At 47.3% G+C, this 24,223-nt stretch overlaps 1 protein-coding gene across 3 annotated transcripts in view; it reads left to right on the forward strand.

Moving 5' to 3' along the window:
- Positions 1–24,223, forward strand: part of BARD1 (BRCA1 associated RING domain 1) — a 489,699-nt gene that overhangs the window by 384,410 nt on the left and 81,066 nt on the right. For all 3 annotated transcript variants that reach the window (XM_085648552.1, XM_085648554.1, XM_085648555.1), the window contains one exon: positions 16,121–16,235. In XM_085648552.1, coding sequence (XP_085504678.1) covers positions 16,121–16,235 — 115 coding nt within the window. The remainder of the gene's footprint in view (positions 1–16,120; positions 16,236–24,223) is intronic.

Below are 24,223 nucleotides of genomic sequence, written 5' to 3' on the forward strand. Positions count from 1 at the left end.
TCTTTCTTGCTACCTAACTGCGAAGAACTGGCCTCCTTCTTCTATGGAATGATGGGAATATTGAAAGTGACTTGTTCTGAGTCGTCTCTCCTCCTGGTGCTTTCACGCATTAGCCGTTCCCCCACCCTCGGGTTTGGAGCGTCCAGTCGTCTCCCCAAAAATAATGCTGTGTGGAGTTCATTCAATTCTGTTGATGATACTACCATTCTAAAAATCCTATCGACATTGAAACCTTCCAACCACTTAAGCAACCAGCTCCCCGTGAATCTCTTCAAGGAGATTAAAAGCTCTGTTCTCCCACTTTGGACAAAAATAGTAAATACATCATTACTACAAGGTTCTATAGCAGACTTCCTCAAATCTGGACAGATATGCCCCATTCTCAAGAAACCCACGGCGGATCACTCTAACCTAAATAACTTCCGCCCTATTTCCAACATCCCAACATTTTTAAAGCTCCTCGAGAAATGTGTCCACACTCTACTATACAGTTCGAGGCATGTGGGCTGCTGAGTTCATATCTGTGCATAGAGCGCCGCCTAGTGTTGGGTCCGGATGATTGCACATTGTTGTCCTGGAAGAGTCTTCGAAGTATCACGAGATAGGTGACTCCTCCCCTGGACCACAGTGCGCATGGGCATCCTCTCCATCCTTAGATTGTTTTTTTCCGCCATTGGGTTCGGATGTGCTTATCTTAGCTCAAGTTAGGAAAATTCAGTTTAAGGCCAAAAGGCCTTTAGTTATCGTCGGTACTGTTCCCGTTCGGTATCGACTAGTTTCTTTAGTGCTTTAGCACCTTCTTCCAGCTTTTCGGATCCGCTTGGTCCGAACATCGAACTTCGAATGACGATGGAATCGAGGACTCCATTCAAAAGGTGTCCTTTATGCCACGCGAAATACCCACACATCGACGTCCACCCGGTATGCAACAAATGTCTCTCACCGGATCACGATGAGTCGAAATGTATGGCCTGTGCCCGATTCCACTCGAAGAAGACTCTCCGGAATCGACGGGCAGCGCGATTGGAGGCGCAGCAATCGGCGCCTGCCCCGGCCAACATCTTTAGCACCGAAGACGAGGACGCCGAGAGCGTGGAGGACGTAGACTTCAGCCCCGCTTCCGAACACGACTCCCGATCGGAAGACGACGATGAGGTGATCTTTCAGAGAGAAGAAGTCGTCGAAGAGGTAGGAGACTACGATGAGGCCTTTGGGGCCGAGGAAGATAGCTCCAGCGAGGAGCTAGGCCAACCCGTCGCTACGGAGGCCGAAAAAATACGTCGTCATGAGGCTCAGGTCGAGGGATCGCCTTCGGGCCTTACCCAAGATCAATCTCACGGTTCTTCGGCCCCGCCTTCGGGCCCGGCCTCGAACATTTCGCAAGAGCCATTATTATCGAAGGCGGCTGGATTCCCTTCAGCGAAACCGAAACCATCCATCGCACCAGTTCCATCGAAACCGAAAGTGAAACTGGTTGTGATCGCCTCGAAGCCCTCCACTCCTTCGACGCCGGCAAAGGTCATCGGCTCCGACCGCGCAAAAAGGGATTTCGGTGCCGAGCTCACCGCAGCGGATACGGGTGCCGAGCCAAAGAAGAAGGCCCTCGGTCCCCACAAGGCGCCTCGGCCTCTGGCACCGAAGACATCGGCCCCAACCACCAAAGTCAAGGTGGCCCCCCCGTCTGCGTCGACGTCTAACACGGCGGCGCCTGCCAAGTCATCGACTCCGAGCGTCGATACCTCCCTTCGGATCGATGACCCCATGACTGCAAAGAAGTTGGGTGCTGCTTCGACGCCTACCTCCAAGGTGCCGACCGGTTCCAAAGAGCCATCTGCGTTCACCGTGCAACAGGTCTCGGCATCGTTGCAACGCATCAGAGAACGGGCAGCCCTCCACTCTACGTCGGGTCCCGACACGCACAAGGCTTCAAAAGCACCCTCGGCGCCGGCCAACATCACGTTTGGGTTGCCGCCGCCCACGGCGCCGAAACTGTTCGAGATTCGGACACGTGTCCACCAGACACAGTCCCCATCCACAGGACAAACAGATTTCAAACCTTCACAGCCACAATTTATCGACGCCAACACTGGTAGGTTGATGCTCCGCAAGCGGAAAATCACGCCAGAGAGGGGATTGGACTCCTACAAAATTCCTCTCAAACACAAATTGCCGGCAGGGTCAGAGCCAGTGCTTCATGAACACTTTCAACCCTTCCATCAGGATCCACCGTCCTTTTCTCCTACGCCTTTAGAGGCAGACGCAGTAGAGGACTATGTCGGGGATGATACCACCTACCCTGGGGATATCAATCCTGATGATCACCTGCAAGACCCAGATCAGGCATGGGATGACCCCACAGACCAGGGTACCGCACCAGATACCCATGACACGCAGCTTTATAACATAAAGACATCTCCCACAGAGGACACTGCTGCCTTTAATGCCCTCATAGAACGGGCTGCTGCCAATCATGGAGTAGAACTCCATTCTGACACTGTAGAAGAAGACTTCTTGGTGGACACTTTTGCCTCTTCCGAAAGAACTGTCAAGACTCTGCCCATGTTAAAAGGAGTTCTCAAACCTGCAAAAGACATTTTTAAAGAAACAACCAGGGCACGGGTGCTAAACCCCAGGATTGAAAAAAAATACAAGCCTGCACCCGGAGACCCTATGTACATTAGGGGCCAGTTACCTTTGGACTCCATGGTGGTTGCTAATGCTCGCAAAAGAGCCCACTCACAAACAACAGGTGATGCTCCTCCCCCAGACAAGGAGTCCAAAGTGCTGGAGACATCAGGCAAACGGATTGCAGCACAAGCAGCAAACATCTGGCGCATTGCCAACACACAGGCACTCCTGGCCCGTTATGATAGGTCCCACTACGACACACTAGAAGAACTACTCCAACATTTGCCAGATGAATATAAAGAGGCGGCGGAGCTCCTCATCAGAGAGGGACAACTCCTTACCAATGCATCCATCAAGTGCGCACTGGATGCAGCCGACACAGCGGCGAGGGCAATCAACACAAGCGTCATGTTGAGAAGGCATGCATGGTTGAGAATCTCAGGCTTCAAGCCGGAGATTCAGAACAATATCTTAAATCAACCGGTCAACCCAGACTATTTATTTGGCCCTGAAGTTGACACTACCCTCGAGAAAATTAAAAAAGACACTGACACTGCGAAATCAATGAGGGCTCAGCAGACGCAGCAGTTTCGTAGTGGCTCCTTTCGTCGCCCCGGGAATAGAGGAGCAGCTAGAGGTCAGGGGTCACAGCAGCAGTACACTAAAGGGGGCACACAAAGTACCTATGATAAAACCAACAGAGGTGGCTATCGTGGCTCCAGCACCAAGGGTAGAGGACGTGGTTATGGCAACACCATGTCCTCCCCCAAAAACAAACAGTGATGCCCTCTCCCTGCCCCCCGACCACATAACACCTGTCGGGGGGGAGACTCCAACGGTTCCTGTCAGCGTGGAAAACCATCACCACAGACAGGTGGGTCAGGGACATTATCCAGCACGGTTACTGTCTCGAATTAACGTCCACTCCACCCAACATACCGCCAAAGCACCGTCCTATGTCCGTAGAGCACTTGCCATTATTGCAGCAGGAAGTGCTAAGTATGCTGCAAAAAGGTGCAATAGAGATCGTGCCCGTCAACCAGCAGGGGACAGGAGTGTACTCTCTGTACTTCTTAATCCCAAAAAAGGACGGGTCGCTCAGACCTATACTAGACCTGAGACCCCTCAACCAATACATTCTCTCAGAGCATTTCCATATGCTCACCCTACAGCAGGTTCTCCCGCTACTCAGTCAAGGAGACTTCCTAGCCACACTGGACCTAAAAGATGCGTATTTCCACATACCCATACACCCATCACACAGGAAATTTCTCAGGTTCACTATTCAGGGACATCACTATCAATTCAAAGTTCTCCCCTTCGGAGTAACAACAGCACCCAGGGTCTTTACCAAGTGCCTAGCAACAGTGGCTGCACATCTACGGAGGCAACACATTCACGTCTTCCCTTACCTGGACGACTGGCTTGTTCAGGCAAAGTCAGCCCAGCAATGTGCCAGCCACATGTCCCTCACCATTCACCTTCTTCACAGTCTGGGATTCTCACTAAATTACCCAAAATCACATCTCCAACCCGCACACGTACGACAGTACCTGGGCGCGACCATAAACACTCTGGCAGCCACAGCTCAGCCAAATTTAGTGAGGATCAACAGCATGCAACTGCTGATCTCAAAGTTCAAACCTCAACACTCCTGCGCGAGTGTTCATGCAGTTGATAGGCATGATGGCCTCCTGCATTTTCATAGTCCCGCACGCGAGACTACATATGCGCCCGCTTCAGGAGTGCTTGGCACGTCAATGGAATCAAGCTCACGGGCACTTAAAAGACCTAGTGTTGGTGAGCGGTCGGGCATACAACTCTCTGCATTGGTGGAATCCACAAAACCTTTGCAAGGGCCGACCGTTCCAAGAGCCTGTTCCACAAATAATACTGACAGCGGACGCCTCTCTCCAGGGTTGGCGAGCTCATGTACTCACTTACACAGTGCAGGGACTATGGACAACGCAACAAAAGAAGATGCACATCAACGTTCTGGAACTGATGGCGATCTTCCTAGCCATGAAGGCATTCAAAGTACACTTGTGCAACAAAGTCGTGTTGATCCGGACGGACAACATGACTGCCATGTACTACATACAGAAGCAGGGAGGAACACACTCTCCACAGTTGTCTCATCTGGCTCAGAGCATGTGGAAGTGGGCCATTCAGAGGAACATATTCCTCATGGCGGAACACCTCCCCGGCAAGGACAACCAGATGGCGGATCTGCTCAGCAGACACAGCCATCAGATGCACGAGTGGGAGCTACATCCGTCAGTTCTCCAACCATACTTCCAACAGTGGGGTCATCCAGAGATAGACCTATTCGCCACAAACGAAAACGCAAAATGCCAAAGCTTTACTGCAACAACAATGACATTACCCCGCTGGACGCATCCATTCAAAACATCATCTGTTACCTCCTACACCTATACCGATGCAATCTGGCATACAACTCAATACGTATCCATTTAACCGCGATAGCAGCCTATCTCCAAAACAGGCAGCACCTCTCTTTATTCAGAGTGCCTGCCATCAAAGCCTTCTTCGAGGGACTCAAACGAGTAATCCCCCCAAGACACCCACCGGCACCGGTGTGGAACCTCAATTTGGTCCTCACCAGATTAATGGGTCCACCCTTTGAACCTCTCCATTCATGTGAGATTCAATTCCTCACCTGGAAAGTAGCTTTCCTAGTGGCAATCACTTCGTTAAGAAGAGTTAGTGAACTCCAGGCACTAACCATTCAAGAGCCATTCATACAGGTTCACGCAAATAGGGTTGTACTACGTACCAACCCCAAATTCATGCCCAAAGTGATATCGCAGTTCCACATGAATCAAACTATTGAACTGCCTGTTTTCTTTCAAAATCCACAGAATGTCGCAGAGAGAATGCTCCATACACTAGATGTAAAGAGGGCCCTCATGTACTATATAGACAGAACTAAGGACTTTAGGAAAACAAAACAACTTTTCGTTCCCTTTTCTCCACAACACAAGGGCAACGCCATTTCCAAAGCAGGTATAGCCAGATGGATCGTTAAATGTATTCAAATTTGCTATCAAAAAGCTAAACGCACATTAACGATTCCCCCACGAGCCCACTCAACACGAAAGTTAGGGGCGTCCATGGCTTTCCTAGGAAACATCCCTTTACAGGAAATATGTAGAGCAGCCACATGGTCCACTATACATACATTTACCAAACACTACTGTGTAGATGTACACTCAAAACAGCAGGCAGCTGTAGGACAGGCTGTTCTCAAAACTCTTTTTCAGACTGCTGCAGCTGCCACGGGTAGCCGCCGCTAATGGAGGTACTTCTATATATTCTATGCACAGATATGAATTCAGCAGCCCACATGCCTCGAACTGAATATGCTACTTACCAGTATGCATCTGTTCTTGGCATGTAGGGCTGCTGACATTCATATCGCCCACCCTCCTCCCCGGCGCCTGTAGCGGCTGCAGCACTCAGAATTACAGTATAGCATGGTCATCACTTACTGTATCTACTCCATCACTGCCACAATGGCGAAAAACAATCTAAGGATGGAAAGGATGCCCATGCGCACTGTGGTCCAGGGGAGGAGTCACCTATCTCGTGATACTTTGAAGACTCTTCCAGGACAACAATGTGCAATCATCTGGACCCAACACTAGGCGGCGATCTATGCACAGATATGAATGTCAGCAGCCCTACATGCCAAGAACAGATGCATACTGGTAAGTAGCATATTCAATCGCATTGATAACTTCAGTCTCCTAGACCAATACTAATCTGGCTTCCGTCGGGGCCACAGCACTGAATCGGCCATTACTCACATAGTTGATGACGTGCTGCAAATGCTTGATCATAATACATCCTGCCTCCTAATCCTCCTCAACCTCTCATCAGCATTCGATACGGTCAAACATAACTACCTCCTTGATTTATTGGAACGCAAGATGGGACTTTCTGGTCCTGTCCTAGACTGGTCCACCTCATTCCTCAACAATCAATCCCAAAGAATAAAGAAAACCACTCACTATCTAACCCCACGCCTGTCACACTAGGTGTTCCGCAGGATTCCTCGCTATCAACCAATCTCTTCAACCTCCTCATGGAACCGTTAACTGATATTCTGAAAGCGTCTAACTCCAAGTGTACGCAGACGACACCCAACTTTACCTTTAAATCTCCTCTCCCCTGAAGATATACGTTCTCTTAATCCAACTTTACAAAACACTCAGAATTGGCTAACCTGCAACCACCTCAAACTAAACACCCTCAAAAAAGAATTCCTCTTAATTTCACCTCCCAAACACTCACTAGACATTGCAGAATGGTTGAAACATCTAACTGCCCTCAATTGCATCCCACAAGTCATTGACTCCAAGAAATCACTAGGGATAACACTTGACAAGAATTTGAACATGCAGGAACACATCAGTGCAGCTACCAGAGTAGCTAACTTCTAAATGAGCATCCTAAAGAAAGTTAAACCCTTCTTTCCCTTCGAGGACTTCAAGTCAGTGGTTCAAGCCCTAGTTATCTCTAGGTTATACTATGGAAACGCCTACCAAGATCAAAGTTGTGTAAAGCGCTCTGATACCCTCGTGGGTCATGTTCGCACTATATAGGACTCTAAATAAATAAATGCCGGCACATGCAGCATTTAGCCACCACACACATTGCGAGACAGATAAAAAAAAAAATACAGGAAAAGCTTGTGGTACATTGCCAAAGCACAAAGTGTCACTTGAGAATAACCGCTGGGCAGTGGATCGGTAGTCCTTTTCTTTTCCTAGGAACACTGGTCAGTTGTACTCCTCGAAGATTCCCGCCCTTATGTGCGAAAAGGCCTATATATAATGTTGTATTTCAACGGTTGGCATTCATAATATAATTATTCAGCTAACCACTATGTAGCTTTGTGTTGCTTTGGGGGTTAGCTAGCATGAACCCTTCTAATTGTATAAGATTTCCATTCAGTGTGCTAGGATTAATTATTACTACCTTCACCCCTGCGTTAGGAAAATTTAACTTTGTTTTCCACCCTAAAGGATTTGTGGAAGTTATTGCTAAGTTATACGATGGCACTATTCTTAAAAACTGAAGAAAAAAAATGTTGTTTGTAAAAAACGTAAAATATTTAATCAATTACAAAACCTGTTTCCTCTTGCATGTATTGTCTTGACAATGATATGGGCCTCTGTGTTCAACTTGAGCTCAAAACGAACTTCTGATACACTTCTTGGAAGGGAGATTTACTAAATGCCATCATTTCAGCACATGGGGTTAATAGGTTCCAAATCATGTGTAAATTATTATCCTACGTTTTCTGTAAAAACAATAAAATAAATAAGCATATCATTCACTCCCTTCATTTCAAACACCTCATTTCTGATAGAAACCTTCCACCACACTCCTGATGGGAACTGAATGTTTCTATATTGCAGAAATGATGGATATTTGGAAGTTTGCATTTGATTTAATTCCTTATTCTTAAAGGCTTGAAAACACCCATAGCCTGCTTGCAGTGTCTATTGTGCAGGGACTTGGCATCAATATGTCGGTACAACCTTTTTGAAAAGAAAACTCGATCTAAATATAATAAAACACTGGATGCCTGTTGGGGCAATCATTTCTAGAAATACATTTTAACAGTAGAGTGGTAGCGTACAGCACCAGAAATCCATCCCATACATGTAATGTGACACTGATTAGAAAATATATGAAAATGTGTGATGCAAACGACAGGAAACCTTACAATGCACCAGTGACACTAGACACCAGCACCTGAATTGTAGGCATGCTTTTCAGTTGAAGCTTTAATTTGTAATTGTGTCTAAGAAAAAAATTCCTGAAGGAAAAGTCACTCCTTAGATTGTGCGACTTGCATATTACAGAAGGGAATTCTTGTGGCTGGAATGCAGTAGAGCGCTGTGTGCAGTTCATCGGTTACTGTAATAATAACAAACATTTGCAATGCAATAGGTCTCGCATTTGCCAGAGTTTGAGCTATTGGCATTGTAAAAGACAATGCTTTTTATTTATGTGTTGTTTTTCAAAATCGATAAATAAAATGACATTGTTATTTCCAATGCCAATCACTTAAACTTGTGCAAATGCGAGACCTAGCCACACTGCTGTACAGCAGGACAAAATGATTATGGCACAAAGCCAATAGCATAGACGAGACCTATTGGCTTTGACAAGGTTTGTTTTTACTTGTATTGGAGAACTTGTAGACCACGATTTATAACGTGGAAAGCAAATAACAGACTGAAAAGTAAAAGTGGATTACCTAACCACACCCGACACTTCCCCTCACAGCCCTGCCCCCTTCTAATATCCCGCACGGAGACACTTCAGGGTCGAAAAGCCGGCGGGACAGCTCCGCGGCTCCGGTGCATGCTGCAATCGTGTTTAAACCAACAGTTCGAACGCTGGAAGCCCTTGGTCAGCCCCCACACCCCCTCCCCAAAAAATAAAAGGGGTCGCGCACACCGATGTGCCTTTTGAAGGCGTGGGTGTCGTGAGAGGAAAACTCAATCTCTTTTGAAATGTATTTGCAGAAGAAAAAAAACGTTGCAGTGACACTTCGGTACCAACGGAGAGTTAACTTTCGAATCTATTATATTTGTAACGAAGAACACACATTTTAGAGTACACGCCGCTGTGATTTCAGCATGATTAGAGCTAGATTTCGGGGGCTGGGCTGGCCATTTCTAAACAGGAGTGTGGGTTACATGGGGGGGGTCTGTGTTACTTGATCTCCGCCCTCAAAATATACTCACTGAAGTGCTTTTAAATACTTATTTGAAATGTGGGCACTGGGGAGGTGACGTAGAGAACGTATTTGCTGCACCCCAGAGCCCCGCGGGGGGGGGGAGGTAAGGGGGGAGGGCTGCATGGACCCTGAACAGGGAGTAAATCTGCCCACAAAATCAAACTCCGCTAGCACACCGATTTGCCGATGACGTCAGCACAGTTATTTAATCCCCATCTCAGATATTTTAGATACGAAAGAAGGGGGGTGGGGGGGGGGGGGGGAGTTAGGTCTTCCATTGCGAACACTTATTTGTAGTGCATTTAAGAGGACGAATTTGCAGTTGAACAGGTAGACCCGGTTTTGGATGACAGGGTCAGCTGCTGCGTTTCTCCGTGTGTGCGGGGCGAGGGGTAAAACTTCCTTTCTGCATTACTCCGGGTCCACAAGCCGCCGTCCGATTCCGCACAATGTACCTGTTTTCGGCCCCTCGCAGGTGCGCGGTGTATTCATTGGGACGAGGCGTCCTGGGTTTGCCCGGACAGACCAGGGTTTTCGCCAGCTATCCCGGCATATTTCAGGAAATTAAGCTCCTATCCCGGTTTTTAGTGAAGGTCGGCGGGAGGTATCTTTATGTTTTGCAAAACAGGTATAGTTAGCAGCTGTTATAAGAAAGCAATTTAATGAACATGCATGCTAATGGCTTAAAAAAGGCATTTATGTGTGTTCTTCCTGTCTCTTCAATAATTCTCTGCTGAGAAGCGCTGTCATTCTGAGCGCTGGGTTGAAGTAAAATTGTAGTCCTGTTTTAGGGAAACGTCCTGGAAGAAGTCTTTTGTAGTCACGAGATAGGTGACTCCTCACTTGGACGATTGTGCGCATAGGCATCGACTCCATCCTCAGATTGTTTTTTTCCGCCATTGGGTTCGGATGTAACTTCAGTGCTCCGGTTCGGTACCGTGTTTTTCAAACCTTTTCGACACGCAAACCATCGCAAATTCGACAGTATTGTTCTCGTTCGTGTGCCTTTCGACGCACTAACTCAAATACTCGATTTCGGTCGTCGACGCGGGCCGCTGGGCCTATCGACGCCATTCGGGCCTACGGCTAATGGAAAGGTCTCCATTCAAAAAATGCCCCCAGTGTGAGGCTAAATTCACACACAGCGACCAACACAAGGTCTGCAACCTTTCTCTCATCCGAACACGAAGAGAAAGATTGCCAAGCCTGCGGCTCCTTCCGGTCCAAGAAGACTATCCGTGATCGCCGGGCTCGACGACACGTTATGGTGCAACAGGCTGCACCGGTGCCAGAAGACCTCTTCGATGCAGGCCCGACGTTCCAGAGGTAGAGGATTTGGAGGATCTCGACATTGTATCTGAAGCAGATGACTCCGATGACCACAACTCTCCAGGTTAACGAGTGAGTACAGCTGCCCCTGCCCCACCCGAAAAAAAGAAGGCTCCGGTCAAGACTTTGCCTGAAGGTCTTAGTCGCGACTGAAAGAAAACTTCAGAAGCCCCGCCCCCGGGCCCGGCTGTGAAGACAAAGGAGAAGCCTTCCAGCGGCTCGAGACTGAGCAAGCCGCACGTCGGTGCCCCAAAAATACCGTCTGTGCCGAAAGCGGGAACACATCCTACTCCCGCTGTCTCCAAAAACGCCTTGGCACCAAGCACTTCGACACCGAAAGAACAAAAGGCCTCGGATCCGAAGACACCTAGAAAACCTTAGGATCCAAAAAAGATTTCGGACTCGACACCTAAGCCGAAGAACCCAAAAAACCCTTCTAAGGCTCCAGAGCAGAAATCAAAACCACGTTTGGAAACGAAAAAATCAGCGCCGAAAGCACACGACAACAACGAAGAACTGTTTCTACCAGATCCCATCGATCCGAAACAGAAAACACTGCATGTGGACCCTAAAACAGGCCTTATTGTCAGTATCTCAAAGAACAAGAGGAAATTGGACACCCCACACATTCCTGAGGTGCCTGTGAAGAAAAGAGTCTGTGAACCTTCACCATTAAGACCCTCTTCTCCTGTTCTTCCCACTAAGCCCTTCTCTCCTCCAAAGTCTCCCATACTTCCTCCATACTCACCACCACCACAGGATGATGATGACCTAGGAGGTAGGGGTGGATATAATGACCCTTTCAATGATCCTGATGATGACACTAACATACCACAGGACACATGGGATGACTATAATGACCCTGTAGATCCTCTAGACCTTCCTGATCCAGATGCATACCCAACAAGGCCATCTCCCCTAGATGACAACATTGGTTTTAGTCAGCTCATTGATGGGGCTGCCCAATATCATGGCGTACAAATGCATTCAGAACCCACAGAGGAACACTTCCTTGTAGACACTTTTGCACAGACACAAAAGACAGTACAAACATTACCCATGCTGAAAGGAGTCATCAAACATGCTCCAGATGTCTTCGAAGACCGTGTCAGTACCAGGATTCTCAATCCTCGGATTGATAAAAAATATAAACACGCCCCTAATGATCCCACCTACATTAAAGGCCAACTCCCAGTAGATTTCCTGGTAGTGACCAATGCTAGGAAGCGGGCCAACTCTCAGACCTCCGGTGATGATCCACCTCCAGACAGAGTCTAAATTACTAGACGCTTCAGGCAAACGAGTTGCCTCCCAGGCACGTAATCACTAGAGGATAGCTAATGGTTGCATATTTCTGGGTTCAAACAAGAAGTGCAGACTACTATCCTGAATCAGCCATTCAATCAAGAACAACTTTTTGGCCCAGCTGTAGACACAGCCTTAGAAAAAATGAAAAAAGACACTGAGAATGCAAAATCGATGGGGGCATTACAGTCTCCATCTACACAAGGCTCCTTTAGTCGCTCCTTTTATAGGGGCACATCCAAGAACATCCGCACAGACACTGCTTCCTCCTCCTACAAAAGTCCCACACAAACATTCCCCAGCAAGGGATTTTTCAGAGGTGGGTACAGGGGAAATAACAACAATGGGAGAGGCCGAGGTAACAACACTCGCACCTCCCCCACTAACAAACAATGACTTCCCTCCACTCCCTCCAGACCATTCCACTCCGGTTGGAGGAAGACTCTCCCAGTTCCTACCTGTCTGGAATTCCATCACTACAGACAGGTGGTTAAGACAAATTATCCAGTATGGTTACTGCCTGGAACTTACTGCAACACCCCCCAACATACCGCCCAAACAGCGTCCAATGTCCACGGAACATCTAACGCTTCTGAAACAAGAAGTTCTCTCACTGCTTCAAAAGCACGCAATAGAACCAGTTCCCCTAGAGCATCAAGGGACAGGGGTCTACTCCCTGTACTTACTAATCCCCAAGAAGGACGGTACTCTGAGGCCAATACTGGACCTCAGACCTCTCAATTTCTATATACAGTCAGATCACTTCCACATGATCACTCACCAACAGGTCCTTTCACTGCTGCAACAAGGCGACTTCCTTGCCACATTAGATCTCAAGGACGCCTACTTCCATATTCCCATACACCCTGCTCACAGGAAATATCGTAGGTTCACAGTGGACGGCCAACACTATCAGTTCAAGGTTCTCCCATTTGGAGTAACCACAGCACCCAGGGTCTTCACAAAGTGTCTCGCGGTAATAGCTGCACACTTGCGAAGACAGCAGATCCATGTGTTTCCATACCTGGACGACTGGCTTATAAAAGCCAAGTCACACAGTCAGTGTGTTCATCACACTCACCAAACAATTCAGCTGCTACACCACTTGGGGTTCACAATAAACTACGCCAAGTCACATCTACAGCCCTCCTACCTACATCAGTATCTAGAGGCCCCAGTAGACACTTCCAAAGCTCTAGCATACCAATCCAGCCAGGATAGCCAATATGCAAACCCTCATCACAAAATTTCAATCCCAACACTCCCTGCCAGCTCGAGTGTTTATGCAGCTCATAGGAATGATGGCCTCTTGAATTTTTTTAGTACCTCGCGCAAGACTTAATATGCGCCCCTTACAAGAATGCTTAGCACGTCAGTGGAATCAGGCTCAAGGTCAACTTACAGATCTGGTGTTGGTGGACAGCCGCACACATCTCTCTCTGCAGTGGTGGAACACACAAAACCTTTCCAGAGGGTGGCCATTCCTAGAGCCAGTTCCACAGATAGTACTAACAACGGACGCCTCACTCACCAGCTTGGGAGTCCATCTCCTAAACCACACAATTCAGGGCAGGTGGGCCACTCAACAAAAAGTGCTCCACATCAATCACCTAGAATTACTGGCAATATTTCTAGCGTTAAAGTAATTCCAAGCACATCTCCTCAACAAGACAGTCCGGGTCTCCACAGACTCTACACCACTCTAATCTGTACCCCTGCACTCTATGCCATTGCACCACACTAGTGTACTCTATATCAGTGCACTCTATGTCTCTACTCTGCACCACTCTACGTAATGCCAATGGAGTCTACCGCACTCTTCGCCCCTGCTCTCTACACCACTCCAGTCTTGGCCACGTCAGTGCACTGTACTCTGTACCACTTCACGCCAGTACTCAATGCCACTGCACTCTAGGCTGCTCCACTCTACTCTAAACCACATCTCTCCCCGCCTATGCACTCTACACCACTTTACTCAAAACCTATGCACTCTACGCCACTTAATTCTATGCCAACTACTCTGCAGCACTGCACTCTATGCCACTATGCTCTACAAATCTCTACGCCACTGCACTCTGTGCCATTGCGTGCTATGCCACTCTATGCCATTGCACTCTACATCGCTGCACGCTACACCACTCTATTCTACTCTGCACCACTGTACTCTGTGCCATTGTTCTCTACACCGCTGTAATCTATACCGCTGTACTCTACAACAATGCACTATGCCACTCTACTGCACTCTATGCCAATGCACTCTTCGCAACTCTACTCTCCGTCACTTCACTCACTCTAATCTCCTCTGCACCACTGCACTCTACCCCACTCTACCCTGCACCACTCCACTCTACTCTGCACAACTCCACTCTACTCTGCACCACTCCACTCTACTCTGCACCACTCCACTCTATGCATCTTCACTCTACTCTAAAACAATCTAGTCTAGGCCATTTCAGTCTGCGCCACTCCACTATGTGTCACTCTACTCTACGCCACTGCATTCTATGCTGCGGCACTCTATTGTACACAACTCCAAAGCTCGCTAATCCACTCTACTCAAAACCAATGCACTTTATGCCACTGCATTCTATGCCAATCCACTCTGTACATTACTCCATTTCACTCTCGGCCACTCTACTCTGACACTCCACTCCATAATTATTCACTCTGAAGCTCTACTCCATTAAGCTCTACTCCTCTCTGACACTGTGCCCTACTCTATGCTACTCCACAACACTCTACTCCACGCCACTGTACGACACTACTCCACAATGCTCTATGCAACTCCTTCTATGACATGTCACTTTACTCCACTCTTTCCTTCGACACACTACTCCACTCCACCGCTCCTCTGACACACTATGCAACTCCACAACACTCCACTCCTCTCCATAACACTCTTCTTCACGCCATTTCACTCTACTACAGTCTACTCTACAACACTCTACACAACATCTTGTACGCCACTCCACTCTAACACTCTATGCCACTTCACTATGACACTCTACGCCACTCAACTGACATTCTACTCCACTGTTCACCCTTCAACCGCATCACACTACTCCTTGCCACTCAACTCTGTCGCTCTATGACACTCCTTGCCACTCTACACCACTCCATAACACTCCACTCTACTACGCTCCACTGTACAACACTCTCCTTTACACCTCAGACTTTTAGCCATGCTGAACAGCAGCCACACAGATGTACAACAAGGCTAAAACATTGGCAAAGCCAGTAGCTCTCGCATAGGCGAGACGTATTGGCTTTGCCAATGCTTGATTATATTTAGTTATTGCATCCAACCTACAAGGCTACAGTACTCAGTTCCTTTGCAGCTAGGTTTGCGTTTTGGGGTACACAATCATACATACATGGCATTGGTCTAATTTGTAGTCTGGTCATCTGGGATAAGGTAGATCGAGAATGACCTGAAGTAGCATCCCTTTCTCATGCAAGCAGAAGCCTTACTCGACCTCATCTTCCTTCATCATTGACGGCGCTAACCGAATTCTCTATTGTAAAATACATCTCCCAGATTCCCAACAGGGCTCGTAAAGAATGAAGGCTATGTATATAGAAAGGTGTGTGGTTCATTTGAAATACTACAGTGCGGTTTACCCACAGGGCTCTGAGGGATGTAAGAATATTCACGTGTGAAACTCATCTGAATACAGAGAACAGATGCATACCAACGCCAGTTCGATGCATAATAACCTGCATCCCTCCTGCCTGAAAACATTTGCATAATGGTGAGTTGCGGTTCAATAAAAAAAATCAAGTCTTTCAGGTGGCTGACTCAAAACATTCAGAGCGTAAGTCCCTTTTATGTCCTCTTGTCGAGCGGGGGCAGGTGGCTGACTGTGGGTGGGTCCTGATGCTGCGGTTTACGGCCCTCCATCCCTCTGCCTTTGTGTGGGACAGGCGGGGCCTGCTATTGTCGGCGCAGAGAAGTTGTAGCCATAAACGTAACAAGGAGTTGGGAGGATGAAATAAAACTGCTCTGGTAATGCATCTGCTTAACAATTCCGTCACATATTTTATTCATTTAAACCCCATCTGTGCTTGTTTTATCAGCAATATATTCGGTCTGCGGCCTGTGGACTATGCAGAGACTGAGGAGATGAAGTCGGTGCTGCTGTTACAGTCAAGAAATGAGGAGTCCCCTTCAGCCCCTTCAGTACTTCCTGCTGTAAGTACTGCTCATGGGAGATGTGAAGGCAGCTGATCTTTTGTAGTGCTTAGAAATGCTGATTTTTTTTTTTTAAGCGCAGTCACTGGCCTGCTAGACTTCTGGTAAGCTTGGTATTTTCTCAACCTTCTCTGGTACCCAGACATGCAGATACTAAGAAAACACAATGCATTTTACGATTCTAACCTGTAACATTTCTTATTCAGCCAGGGACATACCTTCCAGTGAAAGATCTTTCTTTCATTGATATAGTGCTATAATGCTGCATTTCAGGCACTTCTAAGCACTTCAAGGCACTGTACAGTAATCCTCAAAATAGTGAATTCTGAAAATACAGAAAAACATTGTCAACAAACAACAAAAATAATTCATTCAGAGACAGTAAGCGTGACCGTGAGCCCCATTGTGAGAACACCCTAAAATCATAGGGAAAGCAGTTACGGCAAACTAAAACAATTCCTTGAATCCCTTTTCTTTCTACAGCCTTTTTAGTAAGGGCTCCTCATAGAGATCCTTTCCAGGCCTGCTGTAGCTGCATAAGTGTTCATGGTCTTTGTCTGCTTTTTACACCATAAATTGTGCAAAAAGCTACCAAGGGATCTGAAGGTTCCACTAATTTCTGACAAACCAGGAGCAGCGGATCAAACCCCACCAGTTCTGTAACCCCCCTCCTCTGCCCTGCCTTTTCCCTTATCAAACCTCCTCCTTCTATTCGTTTCAAGCTTTCCATGTCCCCATCCGCATATGAGAATCCGCCCTAGCCTTGGACTCCTCATTCAATCTTACACTGATGACAGCCTGACCTACCTTAAGGTTTCCAGTTTGTTCATATCGCCTATCGGCTGAGGTTGAGATGTGCAGGTCTGGCAGTTTTAACCTCACTTCATGTAAAACATAGGTCCTAGGCTCTCAACATAGGTACTACTCCTCCACGTATTATGCTATGGCCTTCAGCACTTACTCTGGGAAGAACATTGGCATCTTCCTGAGCAGCGACCTAAACATGTTCCCTACAAATAAGCATGATGCTAGGTAGAGCTCATATTACATTCAGTCAGCTGACTGTCTGGTGCATAGTCATTTCAAAGATATACCAAGGCAGTGGGAACAGTGGTAAAGCACCAATGAATAATCACAAAGGCTTTTCCTGCTTTGACTTTAGCTACAAAACCAACTCCATGACCTCCAGAGATCTAAAAGCAATAGGACTATTTCATCCTAACCCACCATCCAAGACCATCGCCATGATGCAGGTAGTCAAACTCTACGTTTTTTAAACCTGAACATACCACCATGTGTAGATTTCTTCCAAATAATTCAGGATGGCATGCTCTTAACATCAGTCATAGTTCAATATTCACCTAAAATATTCACAAAATAGAAAGCTTATGAAGCAATGAAACATCACTAACCTCATGCTTCTATTCAAGTCCAATTCTCTCAATCCCTATCAGCCCACCTCCTTCTACTCCACCCGGTACTTATCAGCTTTACTACAGGTCACAACAATTGCAACTAACCATTACTTTGCATTGCCTGTAGCCCCTGCTCCCAATGCCTGGACTCCATGCAGAAGTACCTCTCTGCAACGTGGTCCTTTTACTCAGGCAGTGGCATTCCTAAAGCCTTTTGTGGACTGCAACGCCCCTCTGTGCCAAAATGAAAAATTATCTGGGGCTAAAATTCACACTGATTGACCAATTTGAGATCTAAAACCACTACCACTGGTTATACTGGCTGCTAGACGCTCTATGTTGGTTAGACCTTCCTCCCCTGCACTCCACAGAACTTTGCCAATCCCTCATTTTTTGGGTCTCGCCTCGGCAGCGCGCATGCGCTGCTCTAGGAGATGACCTTTTGGAATCGGTCTTTACTCTTCTGACACTCGTGCGTGTGGTGGCATCTACCTTGCGGGAGCGAGCAGCGGCGTGCGGGGCGCCATGTGGTCTGTATCATGTTTCCAAGGGTCGCTTTCACTTTCGCAGCCGCGTGGCCACGCTTGTTCTACAGTGCGAACACTTTTTATTAAATCTATTTTGTTTGCATATCAATATTCCACTAGGTGTCAGCGTTGCACCTAGAATGGATTTTATTTTTTTCTGAACTGAAAACTGGATTTTGGTCGAGGTACGCATGTGTAAAACATTTCTTTACAGTCAGTCACGGAAGGGTGGAAACTAGAACAGGAGAACGCACAAGCAAGTTTAATTGTGATCTTTAAAATCTCAGTTGCGACCCTGTCAATTATTTCCATTGACGCTGGCACTCCGGAAAGTCACCATAAGAAGGGATTTTAGAGTGGAGCGGTGGCTCTCGGAGACGCGCTGCTGCGGCCTGCTCTATTCACTGAGGGAGGTGCCTTCCCTGATCCCGGCATCGGAACTCCGGCATCTGAATCTGATTACCAAATGCTTTCACCAGCGGACCGGTGGGTGACACCTGCTGCCAGGACCCCTTTGGGCGAAATGAAGGGCTGGGACCGGCGAGTCCTGTTGGCCCCCTCCCGCCCCATTTGGTACCTAAGACCACCGGATCTCCACTCGGTGCTAACAAACTTCCTAGAGACACGCAGCACCGCTACGGACTACCAGGTGACTGTAGCGACCCCAAATTGTTTCTGCCTTACTTGGGCTGCATCTCTTTGGCCCTCCGCCCCTTGTGTCACACAGCTGCTGATCGTGACCCGAGGACTGCGGCTTGACTTGCATTCGCTGCTGGCGACCATCCAGATTGATATTCAGCACTGTTCTGAAAGCGGGGCGCGAGTTACATAAAGTCTTGAGCAAATCGACATTCTCTGCTAGGAGCAATATCATCTATGCATCAGAGACTCAAACTGTATCATAAATATCCTACAAATAGACTGGTTGTTTACAGAGAAAAGAAAGTAAACATTGATTTTGAACATTTTAAACCTATCCATACGTCCTTATATCTTTGTGATAATAAATTGCCACTTGTGCGATGCGGAGCTCTCTATCCATCTTCTAACAGCCTCCTTCTCACCGCATGGACAATGGACATTGAGTTGGCTTGGGTTGTGAGCAGGACTTTAAGTGGGATGAAAAAACTGGGGGTTTCTCAAAGGGGCGTGGCCAGTGTAATTAAGGGCGTGGCTTAAAAACACGTAGCTAAAAATCTGTGCTTAGCATAGTGTGCTGCCAGACTTGTATTTTTCTGTTTCTGTCATTGCATCCAGATATATGATACAATAAGTAACATCATACCTACAACTAGTCAGGACTATTAACTTTGTGAATGGTTGTTAGTTGCATAAGATAAATAAGCAACAACTATGACTTGTATATAATAATATTTTAAAAGCTTCTACTTAAAGCCCTGGTGACACCACGACAATGTTTCTACGCCTGAATTTCAAAAAGAGAAGGGAAATCCAGAGAGATGAGGACTCTCTCTAAAGGACTTCCCTTCACCTACAACGCTCACCTGGCATGACGTCATGCCGTAACTTCCCCACGAGAAGTGAGCGGGGTGAGCAGCGCACATCGATGTGCCTGCTGTCACTGCAGTCTGGAAAAAACTGACCACCTTTGCCAGGGCACAAAGAGGAGCCCGATAGAGACCCGTTTCGAGGCCTCCTTGAAAAAACTGCCGGTGCTCATCACCGGTGCAACCCGGCCCTCTTAAAGCCCTGGTTGTGAGGGACTATCCACGTGCATTGGGGATATCAGGAGAGGCTGTTCTTCTACTGCTAGCCTCTCTGGTTCTGTACCCTACCGTTTCCCTGATTTGCGCACCTCTTCGACCCGAGACACCGAGCCAAGGCTCTTGAGGTACTTGCTGGTCTAGGTAAGCTGCTGACAGGGACAACCCTGCTGACTTTCTTGGCAATTGTTCACCGCCCTGCCTGAGGCTTGTTTTTTCCAATTGTTTCTTGGGAACTTTGCCATTAGCGCCATTCGCTTGAATCCTACCAGTACAGAGACAAACCTACCACTATTGTCTCCAGGGGCTTTGTGGCGACGTTGCACCGCAAATGTTCCTTGAGCTATTATTGTCATGTTGGTTTCTGGCACGGCCCACTACCTACATACTGCTTCCTGACACTAGAGACTGTTGCAGATGAATCGCAGTGAACGCCCTGCTGCACATGCTGGTTGATTGTTAACCCTCCATTGACGCAGCTTCCCTAGAGACACTCATGGTGGTGTGCGCATTTATTTAGATTGTGAAGACCATTGTGATGTGATGTTGCACAGCTAACTCCGCTGTCTCTGCTAGAACTATTGTTCAGTGTCATCACGATGTGAGTGCTGTAGTGATTTTCTTTTGGACCACTCACCATAAGAAACAAGCACATTTAGGTACCTTGTATTTATTTTGCAAAATGTTGGAGACCTAAGTAGATGCGTGCAAAGTTAACAGATTGGCTGCTTTGTGGTACATTTTACCTAACCTTTGTGGTGACATAACCGACAACACGCGGATAACATCTTAAAATACAGTGAGGAAACGCTAGCAGCGGTTTCTTAAATACCAAGCCAGAGGCCTAATCTGGGTCCCTGTTGGTGCAATCTTCTGCATGAAATAACATTCACAGCACAAAAAACTTCCCCGCTGTTCACCTGCTCGGTGCTTGTAGACCCCTTGCGCCGAGTTAAGCTTTTTGTTCACCGTGAGGGTAAAAATGGAGAGCGAGAGCCCGATAGGGCCGTCTCAGTACCTGTTATTTAGAACTCCGGTGCTGAGCACCGACAGGACCTGGCCCACTTAAAGCCCTGGGTATAGTGATTATGGGTAGCTCCTGGCAGAACCTGCCCTCCATGTTAGATTCTGGCCTGCATCGTCCGTGCAACCACGTTGCAGGCTATTCCCTAACAACAATGCATATTTCGAACCAAGAAGTAGCACCCTGGGACTAGAAGACCCAGAGGGGTCAATCGATGCACCCTAGGGAGTCCAACAAAACTCCTGTCAATCCGAACATCAGCATGTCTCCACATTCCAGGCATCTTCACATGTGAAGAGCACTCCGCACATTCAACTAGGTTCCCCAAGTCCAAGGCTGACTGTAAGTCTTTTGGTCTTCGAGAGTAGAGATATCTGTATATGTTTTTTCATTTTTTCTTCTTGTTTTTTTTTTTTTAGCATATTTGCATGTTTTTTTTTCAGTGTCCTTCCTCCTGTTTATTCATTTGCTGCATGGCTAAACACTTAAAAGGTCCCAAAGGTTAGACCTATTGGCTATGCCAATGCTTGTTCTCTTAGAAGCTCCCATTACCATATGATCAGCCACTAAAAACACATAAGGGCAGAACATCTTGACCGACCAGTCACCACTGATCTCTAGTGAGGGCTAAAGAGGCCTTCAGGATATGGACCCCTGGAGTTCGCTTGTCACTTGCTCACAGTCAACATCAACAACACATGCATGCACAGCCTAATTAGAGGAATTCATTCTGGTTCCTATCCAGGAGAAAATGGGCAGTACTGAACTCAAAGTTCTGGGGACCCCAACATCAGCCGGGATCACACCAGGCTAGGTCCAAAAGTATTCTACAAACAGGGGTTATGGGGGGAATTGCATTTCATATGCCCATATTCAGACAGTTTAGACATGACTCACTACCAATCCAAGTAAGTTCAAATCCCAAATTCAAAGTGCCCATCCAGTCTTGCTGGGTCACAATTTCCTTCCTTGGAGATGGGTCCTCATAATGCAATGCAGTGGTTTCTGTCTTTGTTCACGATATGTTCAGTACACCTTCCAGGGTGTTGTTTGGGTAACACCTTTTGCATGGACGTTTTAAAGGCCTGACACTGCCCTGAAACCCCTACACCAGATAGTCGCAAAGTCTGCAAAATGTCACTTTTTTACTCACTTCTCGGGTAGCTATGTTTTGGATCTGTCCGGATCTACAGAGTGTAACTTGGTAGGATTTGTCCGGATCTACTGAGGTGTTACTTGGTGGGATTTGTCCTGATCTGCCGAGGTGTTACTTGGTAGGATTTGTTCTGGATCTGCCGAGGTGTTACTTGGTGGGATTTGTCCTGATCTGCCGAGGTGTTACTTGGTAGGATTTGTCCTGATATGCCGAGGTGTTACTTGGTAGGATTTGTCTGGATCTGCCAAGGTGCTGCTTGTCAAAAGGCTTCTCCGAACCTATTCTTAATGCTCCTATTATTGGTGCCTCACAGGTCTGGAAGTTCTCTCGCATGGAATTGATGTGTGTGCATGGTTTATTTAATGCAAAGGTGGCATTCTAGGGTCTTCTATATTTGAAATAGGAGGTCCATGAGACCCAAATTGCCGAGGCCCTGACAAATTTCTTGAGGGTTTGAGGCGCATCAGATTGAAAAGCATTGCACATGGACTGCACACAAGGTGCAAACCTTGCAGCATTCGCTGCATTATCTCAAAGGAGAACGAGAAATATCAGGTGGAAATTAAGAACAAGCAGCAGGTAGGATTGACATTCCTTTTTATTGGTTGCAGAGTTTGAGTAGAAAAGGATCTTTAGAATTGATGTGCTGAGCTGCACTAAAGCATTATATGTCAGTGTATTTAAGTGCACCACCATACTTTCCAAGGAGCACCACGTCTTGGGTGAGTTCCTCAGCAAGGTGTGGCTTTTTAGCCAATTGCATTTTGCATGCTTCCATTTTTACACGTATGCTTAAAATGTTGAAATTGAGGCTGCAATTTCCACACCGCTGTAAAAAGCCAAACTTTTCTAAAAGTTAATGTTAATGTTATCGGGTTTATAAAGCGCATAGCTGCCCGTGAGCATCCCAGCGCTGAACAGATTCTGATAGGAAGAGAGGGAGAGAAGCTCATGGGAAGAGCCATGTTTTCAGGGATTTTCGGAATGCCAGAAGATTAGGTTGGGCGCGGAGGTCGGGAGGGAGGGCGTTCCACATCTTTGACGCATTGTAGGAGAAGCGCCGGCCTCCTGAGCGTGCTCGCAGAATCTTGGGTGGTTTAGTAAGGTTGGCATTGGATGATCGAAGGTGTCTGGAGGTGTTATAGGGAGTGATTAAATCTCTCAGTATGGGAGGGGCTTTGCCATTCAGAATTTTATGTGTAAGGCAGAGTGATTTGAACTGCACTCTTTCCATGATGGGTAACCAGTGCAGAGCACGCAAGGCTGGTTTGGCTGAACAGCGGTTCCTGGTGTTGGTCAGAATCCTAGCAGCGGCGTTTTGAACTACCTGAAGTTTGGTAATGGCTTTTAGAGGTGCACCAAGGTATAGCGCATTGCCGTAATCTAGCCTTGATAGAATGAGACCCTGTAACAACAGTTTCCTTGATTGGAAAGGGAGTAAAGGTAAGATTTTTCGGGTAGATCGCAGGAGGCCAAAGCAGGCTCCTGCAGTTTTTCTTGCTTGGGTTTGCATAGTGAGTTTATTGTCCAGCCATAGACCGAGGCTTTTAATCTCGGGCTTGGGGGATGGAGGTTTGCCCATGCAAGGCGGCCAGAGGGAGTCTGTGAGGAGGTGAGCTTGATTCCCCATTACCATGATCTCCGTTTTCTCGCCGTTAAGCTTTAAATGGGATCTGTCCATCCAGCTTACGATGTCAGTCAGGCATGAGTAAAGGTCTATATCAGGATTTTTTTCCTGAGTAAGAGAAACTATCAGCTGCGTGTCATCTGCATATGTAAGGAGTTTTATCCCATGTGGAGTGACTATCTGTTCCAGGGGGGACATGTAAATGTTGAAGAGTGTCGGGCTTAAAGAAGAGCCCTGGGGCACTCCACAGCGTACAGGGGTATCTTTGGATGCATGGTTGCCCTCTATAACCTGGAAGGAGCGGTCTGCCAGAAATGAGTTCAGCCAGGATAAGGCAAGGCCTGAAATTCCAAGATCACTGAGTCGCTGGGTCAGGATTTGATGAGTGTCGAAGGCCGCACTTAGGTCTAGGAGGATCCCTGCCACTGATCCTCCTGCGTCCATGATCTTCCTGGCCTCCTCGACCACTGTCAAGATCGTGGTTTCGGTGCCTTGACCCGGGTGAAAGCCTGTCT

The sequence above is a fragment of the Triturus cristatus genome, chromosome 3_2, assembly GCF_964204655.1.
Source record: "Triturus cristatus chromosome 3_2, aTriCri1.1, whole genome shotgun sequence".
Classification (NCBI taxonomy): Eukaryota; Metazoa; Chordata; class Amphibia; order Caudata; family Salamandridae; genus Triturus; species Triturus cristatus.